The sequence below is a fragment of the Camponotus floridanus genome, unplaced genomic scaffold (assembly GCF_003227725.1).
Source record: "Camponotus floridanus strain SB8 unplaced genomic scaffold, Cflo_v7.5 scaffold21, whole genome shotgun sequence".
In the NCBI taxonomy this organism is placed as follows: domain Eukaryota; kingdom Metazoa; phylum Arthropoda; class Insecta; order Hymenoptera; family Formicidae; genus Camponotus; species Camponotus floridanus.
Genome location: NW_020229337.1, coordinates 990,947 through 1,006,372, shown reverse-complemented (window position 1 = coordinate 1,006,372; position 15,426 = coordinate 990,947). Strand labels below are relative to the sequence as shown.

The following is a 15,426-nucleotide window of genomic DNA, read 5'->3' as shown; positions in this document are numbered from 1 at the left end:
AAAATATTTTTCTACGCAGTTATTTAATTATAAGGTGTAGATATTTAAAAAAATTCCATCTTTCAATTGAAACGCATCTTTATGTCGATTTACGCCAACATTTCATCAGTTCGGCGAGCTCGCCGGCACCTTGCGATTATTAATTCATTCATATTGCCAGCTGGCGTGTACCGTAATCCATTGCGACTGAAACGCCCCGCCGTCATTAAACCACGATAACGAGGCCCTCGAGCGATGATGAGCCAGTACTTAACGTAAATCCTTTTATCTACTCCTTTAACTTCCTTAACCCGACAAAGCCAACGATGACACCTGCCCCTGAGCGAAACATTCAGTCTTTTTTTTCAAGTGCCACACCTCGCGAAGAGATTTCCTTGGAGAATATCTCTTCGTCCAGCCTTGGTCCGATCAATTTGATTACATATCCACGTCACGCGTAATGTTTTAATGATCGTCTGTCAGGTATCGAGTATTTTGCATTCATACGCAGTTATTTCGTTGAAAGAGATCTCGCGATAGTTACGCACGAACATGGTAATTTTAATGTAGGATATCTCGCGCAAAATGTAATTATATGTAATATATATATTTCAAAAATATATATATGTAGAACGTCTAGATTTAATTTAGGAGTTTAAAATTGTGTGTCGAAATAAAAGCAAAACTTTATAAAAACAATAATAAAATTACTTAATTATATAATCGGTTGAGAGAAAAGTTTCCTTTTCAAATAGAAATTTTGCTCTTATTTTTAATTTCTAAAAGAAATAAAAAGAAAATAAAAAGATTTCCGAAAAATATACTGCATGTGTGTAAAAATTTAAAACGTACCTTACAAACTGTTAAACTTGTATTTATCTGTATTTATAGTTAATAGAAATTTTAGCAAAATTTTATTTGATAGATTAAATCTAAAATAAAAGATGCGATTATGAATTTTCAAAATATATGTAGAATAAACAATATGCAAAATACATACAGTATATTAAAAAACTTTCTAAAAAAAGGATAAAAACATATGCCAAGTATATAACAGTATTCATATATTTAGATATGCAACAAATAGAAGTTAAAAAATAAAAATTTAAGATGCTATATATTAAAATCTTTTTTATATACTTGACGATTTTTACGATAAAATAAAGATTTGTCACACTCACCAATAGATGTAACAACAACGAGTTGGCATAGAGTTATAGGTTGATCTGTAACATAAAATATAATATCGAATTATATAGCAAGAATCTCAAAATAAATAATACTTTTGAAAATTATAATTGTACGCATCAAAAATTTTGTATTCAATTCACGTAATAATAAATAGATATTTAATAAAAAATAATACTATACAATAATTTAAAAAAAAAACTTTTTTTTAAATACAAGTTTTAATAGGATCCAATACATAAAAACTTTTTTCTGAGTTCTTGTCTGAAATTATTCAAATAAACGAATCAAACAAACAAAAATAGATACGCACATACAATTAAGAAAAAAAATAAATTACAAATAATAAATTACCTTAAATTGATCCATTATTACCCGATGGAGAGGGCCTCCTCCTCCTTCTCTCAGACTCAGATTATTCTCCTTTAAGATTTGTTACACTCGCGCATTCACTCATGATAAAAACGATTCATAATGACAATCGCGCGCGAATCGTCCGCGATAAAATTCTCCGGCATTCTCGAAATTCGCGATTTCAAATCGATATCTCGGTATTCACATTTTGATTGCCTTTGCACGGCATCCTCGAAAATTAAGACGAATAGTACGATAAAAATAGACGCGCGACACTTTCACGGCACTCCCGAATTCGAATGCGTGGAATAATTAAGATTATTACCACGAAAGCGCGGATATCGTTTGGGTACTTGGCTTCCCCTTCAGGATAAACCTTCCAGGTACTGAGCCCTCCCACCAACGTCAAGGTGTACCCATTGGGAGGGTTTGCATTCAACGCACGAAAAATGCAATATAAATATACACTTCGCCGATATAAAATATTTTTTATAAAATATTTTTTACAGAATATCTTTATTAAAACAAACTACAAAATATATTATATTATTATGAATTTTGGAATTAATTAATCGTACAATAACAATTTCTATTTTTTCACGTTTATTCTCGAAAGTTTTGAAAAGTTTCTTTTATATAGAAATTGTATTGCTTTGTATTTAAAATAAATAATTTTTCATTTAGAGACTTAAAAGAAAAGTTTTTGCAAAACTATAGATTAAATAGTTTCAAAATAAAATTAACTGATTGTTTAAAATATTGTTTAAAGACTGTTTAAAATAGATATTAGATTGAATATTGAGAGGGCAAAGAGAGAAGAAAAAAAGATCGAAAGTAAATGAAAAATTTTTCGACTCGAAAAATGTCTAATTTCCTTTCTGCTGTCATTACTCTTGGAAAAAATTAATGCCACTCGATGGAAAGTAATTTTATGTGCAACGATATTTCGAAGCATCATTATTTTTTTATGCTGTTACAGATAATATACAGAGTACCAAAATAATATACAAAAGAATTGGAACATTAGTCATATATACTTTATTTTAAATATGATTTTTTTTATTTTAGATATATATATATTTAGAGAAATATGTGGACTTTTCTCTTATGAAATACTAATAAATAAAATAAATAGGAAAATAAATAGAAAAAACTTTAAAAGCTACATTTTGCAAATATGTATGATTATTACTGATTTTTCAGTAAAGTCTTATTGATTATAACCAGTAAAACATATGATAAAAAAGAAACAAAGTATATTTTTATCGAAAAGATCAGTAAAATACTCATTAATCTTCGGTGAAATCTTGTGTCTTTGCATTAATCAATGACATTTTCACTGATTCAGTTTAAGAGAGTGAGAAACCACCTGCTTTCAATGCGCCATGGTAACGACAAAAAGCACCGTGACTCAATACTGCAAAAGAGAAATCAGGTAACAGATCGATCCATCGACAAGTGATTTACCATGAATCGATCTGTCGTGTCTTTTTAATCTCATTGTCCTGCACACTGATTCTCTCAATTTATTTTTATTATTTTTATTAGTATCGAAGATGCTCTACGCTAAAAGCTTTGTTCCACCGCAAAACTCATTAATGCAAAAAGACATGTGCTAATTTATCTCGTTGCGTGTAAATAGGAGTAACGTTCGTGACCGATTTTTTTTGTACGCCGCTGCACCTAATTGGATCACCCACGTTTCGCGAAATCGCAGTCGTCCTAAAAAGTCGCCTACATCGTAGGAGGTCCTCCCTGGGAGGAGAGATTTATTAATTTCATGGAATTGTTTTTCACGGATCCCTCGGACTGCATGTGAGAATCGCATGGTTTGATCGAGCGGAACTCCCACAGGCCGTGCCGAATCTCGGCTTCCCGTTGTCTAAGCTAAACGACCTTTTACTAGGATTTATTTTAGAGAGCTTTAATTTTCCGAGTATCTAAAATATTTAAGAGAAAGATTCCTCCAGGGTCTACATCCATAAAAAAATTCTCTTCTCTGCTATTTGATTATTGCATATCATAATAATTGTTGTCATATAATGATCTTGGATGCAAAAAAGGTCGCACCAAAGAAATTCTTATATATTTTCAACTATTGCTATGAAAATTCGCAAGAAAATTGCAAAGAAATTCTTATATATTTTCAACTATTGCTATAAAAATTCTTTAAATTTTAGATTATCATTAATAAATTATGTGCACTTGTCGAATATTTGTAATACAAAAGAATTTAAGAGAAAAATAAGAGGAAAATAAATAAAATTACAAATTTATGAAAATGTAATAGGATAAATAATTATTTAACATTTTATTTCAAAAAATCAGAAATATGTATTTGAGAAATATTTATTTTTGATAAAATTGTAATTAACTTAGGGATGAATTATTTTATTTCACATTAATCATTTATAATCTAACATATTAAATAGTAAAAATTCTTATTAGAGACATAAAGATACAATAAACATATTTTTAATATATTTCTCTTCGGTAGAAAAAAAATAATTTAGATAGATGTAGTACCTATAGCACCTAATCTAAGAAAATAGATGATGTTATAATGATGTTAATTAATGTAATCATAACAGATTATCTATTTTTTGCAACACAATTTCCATGTTAAAACATGTTGCGAAAAAAAGCATGATTATTTTGTTGTCGCTCGTAACTTGCCGCAAGGATCATTTCCGAATATAGGTCCTCTTCGCTTTTGCGAGAGGCGTGCATTGTTCAACGAAAAGGACAAGAAAGGAACCGGCAAGAAACGCCAAATCGGTGCACCGCGAGCTATGAGGTCAGGAGGTCTGCCTGTCCGGCTTGAATGGCAGCGTTTAAAGCAGCTTATAAAGTCAGCGCGAACGTAATCGGGATTGTAGATCTTCGGCGGACTCCGCGCTCTCGCCATAATCCCTCGTGTGCGAGATGAACGCGTACCTGGGGCCCCATTCAACGAGGTCGCCGTTCGACGCGACGACGCGGCGGTGTCTTCTCTCGTCGAGACTCCCGAGAAGATCTTCGCACGTCGCGGTACCGATCATTGTACGAGACCATAATAAGCCCACGTCGCTTCCATCGATGTTGTCCGGCGTCTGATACGAGAATAAAGACCATCCGTGGACCGAGCTGCTTCGTCGCTCTGATTTTCTCTCCCCTCTCCCCCCGGTCGCTTCTTTCGGCGAGACAGATCCTCCTACGTCCCGGTCCTCTTATTGCGATCGTGGCGATCGGCAATCATGGATGTGGTACCAAAGCGCGACGCGATACACTTTGTATCATCTATATACCAATACCTGTATTTCCCCGTCATCCCGTTGCTGGCCGACGTGAATCTTGCGTCAGATAAGATCGTGATCGATCGACACACAATGCGATCGGTATTTCGCTTTCGCGTCTCCGCTTGAACGCGCCTCTCTTTGTGCGCCGGGAAAATTGGGCGTTTCACCGCCGATCTTGCGCAACTACTTCTCAAATCACAGAAATTTTTAAAGATTATTTATATGACGATCATAGATCCATGAACGTCTAGCGTAATACCCGGAACGATACATGTAAATCATAAAAAAGAAGAAAAAAAGGAGGAAAGTGTTGCGCCGCGAAAAGTGAGCGTTCGCATGGAAATTAAGGTCGTCTCTCTACGATTGTAATCACTGTCGTAATACGCAACAAGGGCCGGTATAGGCATAAGAGAGAGAAGAGAAGAAAGACAGAGAAATGCGCGTAAGAAGCCGTCGCCATCGCACAGGATGTCGGGATAATACACATTATAGTCCGGCAGTTATTATGTACAAGTCCGCCAACGTTCTGCCTGTGCAATGCGAGCCGGAAGGACGACTCCCGCGTGTCTGCTTTTCCTGCATGAATGAAATGTAATTTAAGCTTACTCAAGTACCCGTATTTTCATTCATCCCACATTAAGGTATGGACGTTAAGGTCCCTCGCGAGTGCCTTCTGCATGCGATGGACGCGTCATCCGCACCAGAACGTCATCCAAAGTCCCAGACCGCGATTTTCCAAACCCTCCAGAGACTTTTACTTAGGAAACACCCGGTGTAGATTCGTAACGCAACGTTATCGCGAATCGAGAACTCAAATCGCTCTTTGAATCTTGGAAAGCGATTCCCGACAGCCTTTAATTTGACGCGAGACGCGGCGTTAAAGTAACGTCGAGGAGATAGGGGGAGAATAAAGGGGGCAGGAAGGGGCTAAAAATCGGTGAGGAGGAATCATGGCTGGATGCACTCCCTCCCTGTGTTCACGCACTTTTACCGTCGGCGAATATCGGCGTTGCCCCTACGTTTTTCGAAGAGGGGGAGAGCGCGGACCTGTTGAGCGTCGTCGTTGTGTCGAGAGGGGATTGCGTGTATCGCGATGATGTACACAGCGACCGGCAACGAAAAATTGCAGCGGCGCGCACGACGATTGCTGCTCGGTTAAGAAAAACTCGCCTCGCGACCCGCAATTCGCCGACAAGAAACATCCGGCCGCTTCCGGTTGAGATCCGCTTCTTCGAGTCGTAAAATCGCGATGTTCGTCTCTCATCGCGAATTTAGAAATATTCATAATATATCTTGGAGCTATCTTTGTGTCTGTGTGTCGTGTGTGTAATAAAAATACAAATATCAAATTAGATTGGCGTCTTATATAGAGTTTCTATTAATTTTGATACAAATATATTTTCTTAGAGAAACGCGTCGAAATTAATATCTCTTTTAATACAGATATTGATATTCATCTCGCAAATAATTTGAGAAAAAAAGAGGCCTGTTTAAATTGCTCGAGCCAATTTCTTCCGGTTGTGTCAACAGGTAGAAATCAAAACAAAACAATGTACTTTCTTGAAACGTACCGTTTGCGACGCTCCACTTTCTCTCGCGCGTCTTCTTTTTTTTAATGACACTCATTAGAATCATTTATAATGGTCAACGACCGCGTACGACGGCGAACGGCACAAATTACATTTTACATAATGCCATCCCTACTCGAGGCACTCGTCCTCGTGGAAATATACGTTCGTATAAAAAGAAAGAGAGAGCCACCGGACGAACGATTGACAGTTTGTTGTTCGATGCGACTTCCGAAGATGGCGAAGTTTGCGATCGTCGCGATCGTTCTCTTGGCGAGCGCCAGCTCGCAATCCCAAAGGATAATTAGAGAAACGCAAGAGTCCACGCCAGTCCCAGGTGAAAGATAATTCATTCGGACATTATATTAATTACAAAATTATTATATTAATTAGTATATAATAAGATTTTAATTCTCGAAGAATACTCGAGCTTTTTTTAAAGAGACTCGTTATTCTGTTTACTCGCAAGACGCGAATGTCGCGGCCATCCGGGACATCCTGCGGAAGATCTCGAGCGGGGAATCGAACGCGAAGGACGATACGAAGCTCATCGAGATCATTAAGGAGGAGATCGTGAGGACCGCGGAGGAAATAAAGACGCCCGCAGGATCGATCGAGGCGGCTGCGAAAAGAGCGCAACTGCTGGTGTCTGAATTGACCTCGGCGTACACGAGCGCCATTTATAAATCCAAGTCGCTCGTGGAAGGTCGAGAGAATTTCGCGCGCTTTCAGACCACTGTTCAGGCAATCGTGGATTTCATCAAAAACGGCCAATTCTTGAAAGAACCGATATAATAAGCTTTGGGCCTTTCGGCCGAGCTAAATATCTTCGATTTCTTTCGCTGTTTATTGCAAGCTATTGCCTGTCTATCAATGTTACAGATGTAGAGAATATAGATAAATATAGTTGTGATTTAATCATGCAAACTATGCGCACATCATTTGTTTCCTTTCGCCATTAGATGCGTGGCTTGTAATTACGTTAACGTTAGGAAATATCTCCGTAAAGATGAGAATTATTATATCCTGCGTACACGAAATATGTGAAATATTTTATTCTTCTTGCGATGGGCACGCGAATTTCGTTTATATTTTTTTCTCTGGCAAAAAGAAGAGCGGGTGCGGCGGTAAAACGTCAGAATTATTCCTGCTGACGTACGACTCAGAGGCGGACGAATCCATTGTAAAAGCGGCGGTGGGCTCATAATCTGGCGATGTAGGATCTCTCCGACCCGTGCTGACCGGAACTGCGCCTATGCTCTTTCGCCGGAAGCGCCGCGCTGCCACATGTAGTAATATAAATTATAATGCCTCTACGGTTTTTCCTTTTATGGATTTGCATTTAAAACACCGGAATGGCATTGTCGTCGAAATCGCCGAACGCAATTTTCATGGAAATAAGAAAGCTATCTGCAGCTCTCCCCCGCCGATATCGTATAATGCTTTCGCAGCTACCTTACGCTCCTCCTCCCCCTTCCTTTCCTCTTTTCAATTGAAAGGAGAAGAAAAAAAAAGAGATTCGCGCGTCTCTTTTTTCTTATTCGAGACGCAGAATTCGATTCGCATCTAATCGTGCCAAGGTTGATCGGAGATCGCGGCTTTCACTGTCTTAGCACAACGAAACTCCGTCTACGCATCTATCGCGATGATTCTTCGCTTTGTCCGAGGCTTTCGGCAGAAAGGAGACTTTCCACATCTAAAGAATATATACGTATTAATTGTTCGCAAAATATACGAGTCGCCATTGCCGACGACGAAAATAAAATCGCGACGCCGTCCGGGCGGCAGCCATCCATGAAAGTGGAAACCTGACTCGTACGAGAGGTAGACGCATGGCCTCTTTCGATTCCGCATGTAGGACACGTAGGGAAATGTGCGAGAAATGCGAATCGCTCCGATATCTCGCTTCGTATTCGCGCTCTTTTTTTATTCAGCGTAACATTTAGACCGTTCCTTTCTCTTCCGTTTTCTTTTATAACGATATCTTTTCTACTTGTGTAATGTACACCGATGTATTCTTTGCCCATCGTCCAGCATTGTAACTCTGTTAGCTTTATGCTACATCTATCTACATCTATTCTATAGAGCCCGAAGCCCCGGCTATCGTCGAGTCTCGTTGCTTCGTGCATCGCCTGAAAATACGACGGAGTATCGGCCTCCCGGATTTTATCCCGGCAAAGTGATTCGACCACGAACTCTCGCAGGGAGCGCGGATAATAAAACGCGCGGGGGATGATATTTTGTATTGTTGCGCGCGCGAAGAGAGGAGGATAATAAACATCGGCGCGCACACAGGCCGAACCTGTGTGCGCTACCGACTAGATAGGCTACGACGAAACAATGCGGCATTGTGTACCGACAGCCTCAACCGACGAAGCACTGCGGCAAAGCGAAGCCGAGTACCGTGTTAAGTCATGAAACGAACGGCGCGCATGCCTGTAGCCTCCTGAATTTCCGGATCAACCCTTGGTCGTTTACACGAAGCCCTAATCTGACCTCGTTACGCTTCGTAGGTATCCGAAAAAAACTTCTTCGTAAAATCCCATGTAGCTGTAGGGGAGAGACAATGGTACCTTTCGCATTTTAATTTTGAGAAATTTAAATGATTAGAATATTAATAATATTGAATATAATTAGATCATAGTAATAATTAAATATAAATGTAATTAAAATATTTAAAATATTTTACTATTTTATCTCTTATTACAGTTTCCATGTTTTCCTATAAATCTTAAATTTTTTCTCCATCGATGAATGAAAATCGAATATTCTCCGTTTTCTAAGATTCTCGCATAAACTTAAGTATTAATAAATACGGAGGCGAGGAATGCAGTTTGCGAGACCGGGGGAGGGGGACGGGAAAGGGAACAAGTGTACGTAAAACTGCAGTTTAACCGCGACACCGAAAGAGCTTGCTCGCGCGCGGCGGGAGCAACATTCCGCGGGGCACAAGTTGAGCCCGGGGGCCCCGAGGCTCACGAACGGAGACCGACGGGTCACGACGCCATGTGTGCGGCCTCACCCGACCACACCTACCACCTATTTATTTATGTCTACCTTATAGGCCTTTTACTCGAGCTTTCATTGCTGCACGCGCTGCGCGTCGTGAACAATCGACTGACGGGGCCCCGAGGCCCCCGCGGCCCCGCGTGCGCGAGAAGTCCCCGACATCGCCGAACAAATCGCGCGGGGATCGATCGGAAAATCCACCACCTGCGTGCCCCGCAGTTGCATCGTACGGTAACTTGGCAATCCTATACGATTGCGAATGATTCCTGGATGTGGCCGTGCTTTGGCTCAAGTGTATGCAAATGCGCGCGCTTTAGGGGATCAACCCAGCTACGAATTCCGAGAGTTTAATAATAGAAGTATATTAAATAACAGGGATTGTTTAACAGAGGGATATTGCTAACGCAATATCCCAGCATCTGTACTCTTTCCGGCTAATGTAAACAGAAGTCAAAATTCGATATTCAAATTATCGACTTAATAATAAATATATAACATATGATTTTTTAACAGAAATGATAAGAATGATGCTATTTCTAAGCTACATCTTATCAATTCCAAATTCCGTATATTTAATATTTAAATGTCATATATTAATGTTATCGTATACGAAAAATAACAATTTAAAAATATATTGACATGTGAAAATTTTTAATACTTTTATAATTTAATATTTTTAAAACTAAAATTTTAAATATACTAATAATTATTATAAAAAATATTCTTGTTATAATAATGTGCAAATAAAAAAGATTAGGTAAATAAAAAAGATTAGGCAATGTTGTACAGAATGTTAAATGTTACATTAATTTTAAGAAAGTGGTGTAATAATTTCTATGTATGAAGAAATATTGAATTTTATCTGCGAAAAAATCATATTTATTCCAAGAGTTATATTTTTAAAAAGAATTATTTAAATATTCATAATAAAATGTCTGACTTTTCTTCCTCTGAGTATTCAAATCTTCCTTAATAAAACAAGAAAAGAGCAATTTATACACTTTCACATGAATATAATAAATAAATTGACTTTTAAATATTTGCTTTATGTAATTCTCCTTTTTTATATAAGAAATTTAAAAAAAGGAAGATTTATTTAAATTTATGAAACATAAAAATATTAACCAATCAATCCAGAATTATTATTTTGATATTAGTATGTCGAGATGTTCTTAAATTTATCTTATATAGTCTTATATAAGAGTATGGAAATGATGGAAGAATTCCCATGATGATAGGACTTGGTTAAAGCGATCCATCGTAATCTAACGCGATTTTAGATCATCAAAAAATGGCCTCGGCACAGATGTATTCTCCGCACGCGGCTTCCACGTTCCACGTAGTATCTCTAGTACAATCGCTTTGTATCTTGCGAAATGTTTATCGGATAACATCGTCCTCACGATTTTGCCGAGTACGAATACAAGATGCGCGGCGCATTATCCATCTGCAATGATTCGCAACGATTCGCAAAGATGCTTTTGTCGCGCAAGAAAAAAATACAACTTTTAACTTTTGAGTTTACATACGAATGAAAATCAAATGCGTTAAAAAAATTAAATGTTGAATATTAATTGATACTTCATTTCAAATTAAATTCACTGATATTTATTGTGGATGAGAGATTTGTTTAATATTTCAATGGTGATAAAACGAATTGATCAGGAGGTGATTATTAAATGTTAGGCAATGTCACAGAACAGAATTCGTGCGCAGAATTTTAAAAAATTGCGCATTTAAGCGCGTGGGAGCGTCAAGTAGTTGTCAAGCAGACAAAATTTTGACAAAAAGATATAATCGCGAGTGCAAGCTACCGTTTTTGGTTTCTGACACACTCATGGTAGCAAGATACGCAACTGCGCACGATCAAATATAAAAATTTGTTGAAATGGATGTGCTGTTTGCGTTGACTTGTGACAGAAAGATTAAAAAAATAATCAGATTTAATTGCGCTCGTTTTAATTCCGTGATATTACTTGTCGGTTACACATCTTGCATCGTCCCATACATAAATTTTCCAATATTTTCCAAGACACAGGTTCCAAAAAAAATTTGTCATAAATAGATATATATTACGATCATTTGAAGAAAGCAAATGGAATTTGCTTAAAGTTTCTCTCCTAAAATCGCGTTTTAAGAAAAATAAAAAAAATCAAGATTACACTTTTAAGAAATCTATAGATGTTCCAATTGGAAAATATAATTCTTTTGGAAAATCTAACTAGATTTTAATTAGATTCTAGAAATTTTTCTATACAAAGTAACGTACATTATCGCATTGCAATATATATGCACGATAATTCCTTTTTACAACTTTAGAAGTCAAAATATATACGAGATGTATCTTTGTCAAAATTATTCTTTCTAATATGCCTCTTTCTCACATGTGTTTTAATGTTTATTATAATAATCTTGATTTTTCATTTTTTTTATTTAGCCAATTTTTTTAGAATTAATCTGGCATTCGGTAGGAAACGGTCGCAATGGTGCCTTAATTATCACCCTAACTTTTTTTTCTCTCGCATATTCACCGTTACTTAAAACGGTACTCGCTATACAAATACAGCACACCCGATAATTCGCCGTTGCTGCGCATTAAAGTCCGCGACTGCTAATAAACGCGCATTCCGGCGCTTTGTATCTGAAATAGCAACGTTGCAACACCATCATCTCAACCAGACCAGAAAATTAAGAGCGTGTGCCTATCTCCTTCGGTTCTTCGTTAAAAAATGACGTCGCGACCGCTCGTAGAGCACGGTACGCGGTAAAAACGGCACATTTCATCCCAACTCGCTATATTCATCCATTATGTAAATCGTATGAACGTATTATTTAATATTCCTTAGAAAAATGAGTTCTTTCCTCGTTATCTTACGCGAAATTGTGGAGACTCGACGTGGAAACGTGATGCAATCGATGAAAATAATTTCCTCCGCATCTCGTCCTCTTCGCGCAGAGAAACCAAGGGAGAAATCACGCAAAGTGGACTTAAACGCGAATGGATTGACCCGTTATACTTAAATCACGATTTTCGTATTCTTATCTTTCGCGTGTCTTTCCGGTCCAGCTCGTTGCGTACTAAGTGCTTGGGGTACCCGAAGCAGAACAACCTGTCCGCGGCGACAGAAATCAACGTGTGTTGCCGCGGTCGCTTGCATTTTTTTTTTCTCTTCCCGCTAACACTTCCTCCACCCCCCTCACGCGATTAATTCGCGCACGGCAGCATCTTTATATCGGCGGCTCCGATCGCGTCGGCGGCGCGCGTTCGCGCACGCGGTGCGCTTTTTAAATAACTATAATGAGGGCAATTATCTTGTGCGCCGGCAAGCAGAGTGTGACGAGTCGTTGTTACATATTGCGGCACGGAAGATGATCGCCCCCCGAAGCGGAGGGTGGGAGAGGGGAGAAGGGGGAACGAAAGAGGGAGATGGATCGAGGGAGACAAAGGAGTTAGAGCGGGGGAGGAGGAGGAGGAGGAAGCGAAGGCGAAGGAGAGCGAGAGAGAGAAGGTAGCGCGTGGCAGGCACGGACCCCCTTTTCCTCTCTCTCTCCCCCCCGTCCCCCCCTTGCCTCCTTCTTTCTTCCGTCGCCCTCGCCTCCGAGACTTTAACTACTTTCTTATTCGCTCGTTTCAAGCCCAGCCTCGCGAGGGCCCCCCGAGCATAATGCCTCGTAGCTCCTTACGCATGCTGAACGCCACTAACCTCCCCCCTTCGTCGTCGCCAACCCTCTCGAACGTTCCTTCTTCCGCCGCCTCCGCCGCCGCCTTCTTCGGGGCCCTCCTTCTTCTCCTCGGAAGAGCTGTAGCCCCCGAGAGGAACTGCGGGTCAGAGACTGCGAGGCATATTCGACGCAGACTCGTGGCTCGTGCCTAGATCCATTGGCGTCCGGCTTCGCCGGGAGTTACGCGTAGCGTGACGGCGACGAGGCGCGCAGCTCGCGGGGAGGCTCCCTCGAGGAAGACGAGAAAACGGGCCCGAAAGTAATCACGGGAGCAAAACCGACGTACCGATTAATATAGAGAATATTTAAAATTTTCAAAATTTCAATCAAATCTTTATCCGATCTATGATTGAAACAAAGAATTGAAATTTAGGTATTAAAATGACATAAAGGTATAATAAATAATAGATTTCTATGTCAAATATTGTCGCTGAAACGAAGAATCCGTTCTTTATATTAGCTAAGGATTCGGAAGAAGGTTCGAAGAAGTGGGTGGAAAACTCGATCATCGACACGTTGTCACACGCACGTTGTCACGCGTTGTCATACGCCCATAATGAATGCGGGGAATTCGTCGGGGAGCTACCGCGGTAGTAGATTATAAAATTGTAGAAAAAAAAGATGTGATTTATCGGCGATCACTCGGCGGCACATGCAGTCTCGAATGGCTCGTGCCTAGATGCATTGGCGTCTGCATCCGGTGAAGGCGGCATCGAGAAATCCGATGAACGTCGCACTCGACGTTGCGACACGTACATATGTATACAACGCATGATAACGACACATTCATGATTGCATGCCTAACAATGGAAAGAGCACAATTTTTTTCTTTCCACGGTTGCAACATCTTGTTCAACGATCGTTACATATTTACGATCAATCATATAATCTCTGCGTATGAGAGAAAATACTCTCTCAACTTTCTTTTTATTCAAAAATCTCAGATTACTCTTCCTTGGAATATTAATGTAGCGCAATTATTTATTTATTAAATTTATTGAATTTATTATTAAATATGATTGATAGAATCGCGAATTTTAAATCGAGCTGGGGAGACAAATATTTTTAAATTAACATGGTATTCTAACAATAAAGAAAGAAAGAGAATGGCGTTGGATAAAAAGATTTCAACATCCCCGCTCGCGCATTTCTCGGCGGCGCGCGAGCGCGTGCCGTAAAAAGCCGTTCTCGCGCGCGAACTTTATTTGGCCGACGCCGATGCGTTGATATAACGAGAAACGTGGCGGCTGTTGCGCCGGAGCGAAGTAGCCTCGCTTATGGTCCGGTGGTGCCCGAGGAGCATAACAGCTCGCGGAGCATAACGCCACGAGCCATCATATCCTCCTTCCAAAGAGGTTCTCCGGAGGTGTTCCTCCTCCCGTCCTCCTCCTTCACCTTCTCTCTCTCTCTCTCTCTTTTTTTTTACTCTTCGTTCCGCCGACGCACGCACACGCCGCGGGTCCCCGCCGATACGCGTACGTGCGTACGCGTACCTGACGCCGGTCGGTGTGGCTCATACGGGGTGTATGAATTCCGCGCGATCTCGGACGCGAATAGGGGATGATGCGCCCGTGTTTTCGTGTCGTTTTATCTCTCCCCTTTTCGCAAATTCTCCGCCGCGAATCGCAACGACGTATATCTGAGCCGTGTGCTTGGCAGTAAATTGCGAAATGTTGAAATCGCGTGATGATCGTTTCCTGGTACACCCAGTAGAATCCGCGATGCGATTGTGCGCGCGTGCGGGGCACACATATACGTAGATATACATACACGCAAGCACGCGCACACGCCGTGCCACAATAACGGCGGCTTCCGCGAACTAGATCGGCCGAACAGATATTAGGAGCGCGTCTCTACCACACCGCTCTCTGACCATTGCGGCAAGTGCTGGTCATTGTCCACCGGCGGGTACAGGAAGTCGACGACGACCGAGCCCCGTACCCCGATGTGCGCACCGCGAGTGAGGGTGAGGTGAGGAGAGGAGGGGAGGAGCGCGAGAGATTTTTCGGTAGGATAATCGCGGAGAGAAACTCTACCGTGGCCCGAGACCGCGCGTGGCGCAGATTATCGCGCTCGCGATGATGATAACGCGGAGAGAACGGTACTCGATGCATAATGTGAGGAAGGAATCGAATTGATTAATTCTACGTAGAATGGAGTAAAATTCTCCGAGACTGCCGTCTTAGAAAAAAATCATAGAAAAGGGACAAGTTGAATGCTCTTCTAATTTTGCTTTTCGCATTATCGTGAACATTCTATTTTTATTTAAATTTTTATTTAAATAACTATAATTATAATTATATAATTAAAGTAGCATCGAGGGATAT

At 40.0% G+C, this 15,426-nt stretch overlaps 2 protein-coding genes across 5 annotated transcripts in view; one reads left to right on the top strand and one right to left on the bottom strand.

The window, feature by feature from the left end:
- The window catches only part of LOC105253948 (paired box protein Pax-5), a 152,407-nt gene extending 150,481 nt beyond the window's left edge, over positions 1-1,926 (bottom strand). For all 4 annotated transcript variants that reach the window (XM_025408409.1, XM_025408410.1, XM_025408413.1 and 1 more), the window contains exons 1-2: positions 1,522-1,926; positions 1,161-1,205 (exon numbers count right to left, since the gene is read on the bottom strand). The gene's annotated coding sequence lies outside the window, so the exon portion shown is untranslated. The remainder of the gene's footprint in view (positions 1-1,160; positions 1,206-1,521) is intronic.
- Positions 1,927-6,264: 4,338 nt separating this feature from the next.
- LOC109610172 lies at positions 6,265-7,253 on the top strand. Its single transcript, XM_020028309.2, has 2 exons — positions 6,265-6,704; positions 6,837-7,253. The coding sequence occupies exons 1-2, from the start codon at positions 6,440-6,442 to the stop codon at positions 7,160-7,162; spliced, it is 591 nt and encodes a 196-aa protein (XP_019883868.2). The 5' UTR covers positions 6,265-6,439; the 3' UTR covers positions 7,163-7,253.
- Positions 7,254-15,426: the final 8,173 nt, after the last annotated feature.

Excerpts from the sequence above, each read along its gene's own strand:
- LOC109610172 (XM_020028309.2), top strand. The coding sequence starts at position 6,440 with ATGGTCAACGACCGCGTACGACGGCGAACGGCACAAATTACATTTTAC. Across the intron at positions 6,705-6,836 it reads AGAGTCCACGCCAGTCCCAG|ACGCGAATGTCGCGGCCATC; the intron begins GTGAAAGATAAT and ends TTTACTCGCAAG.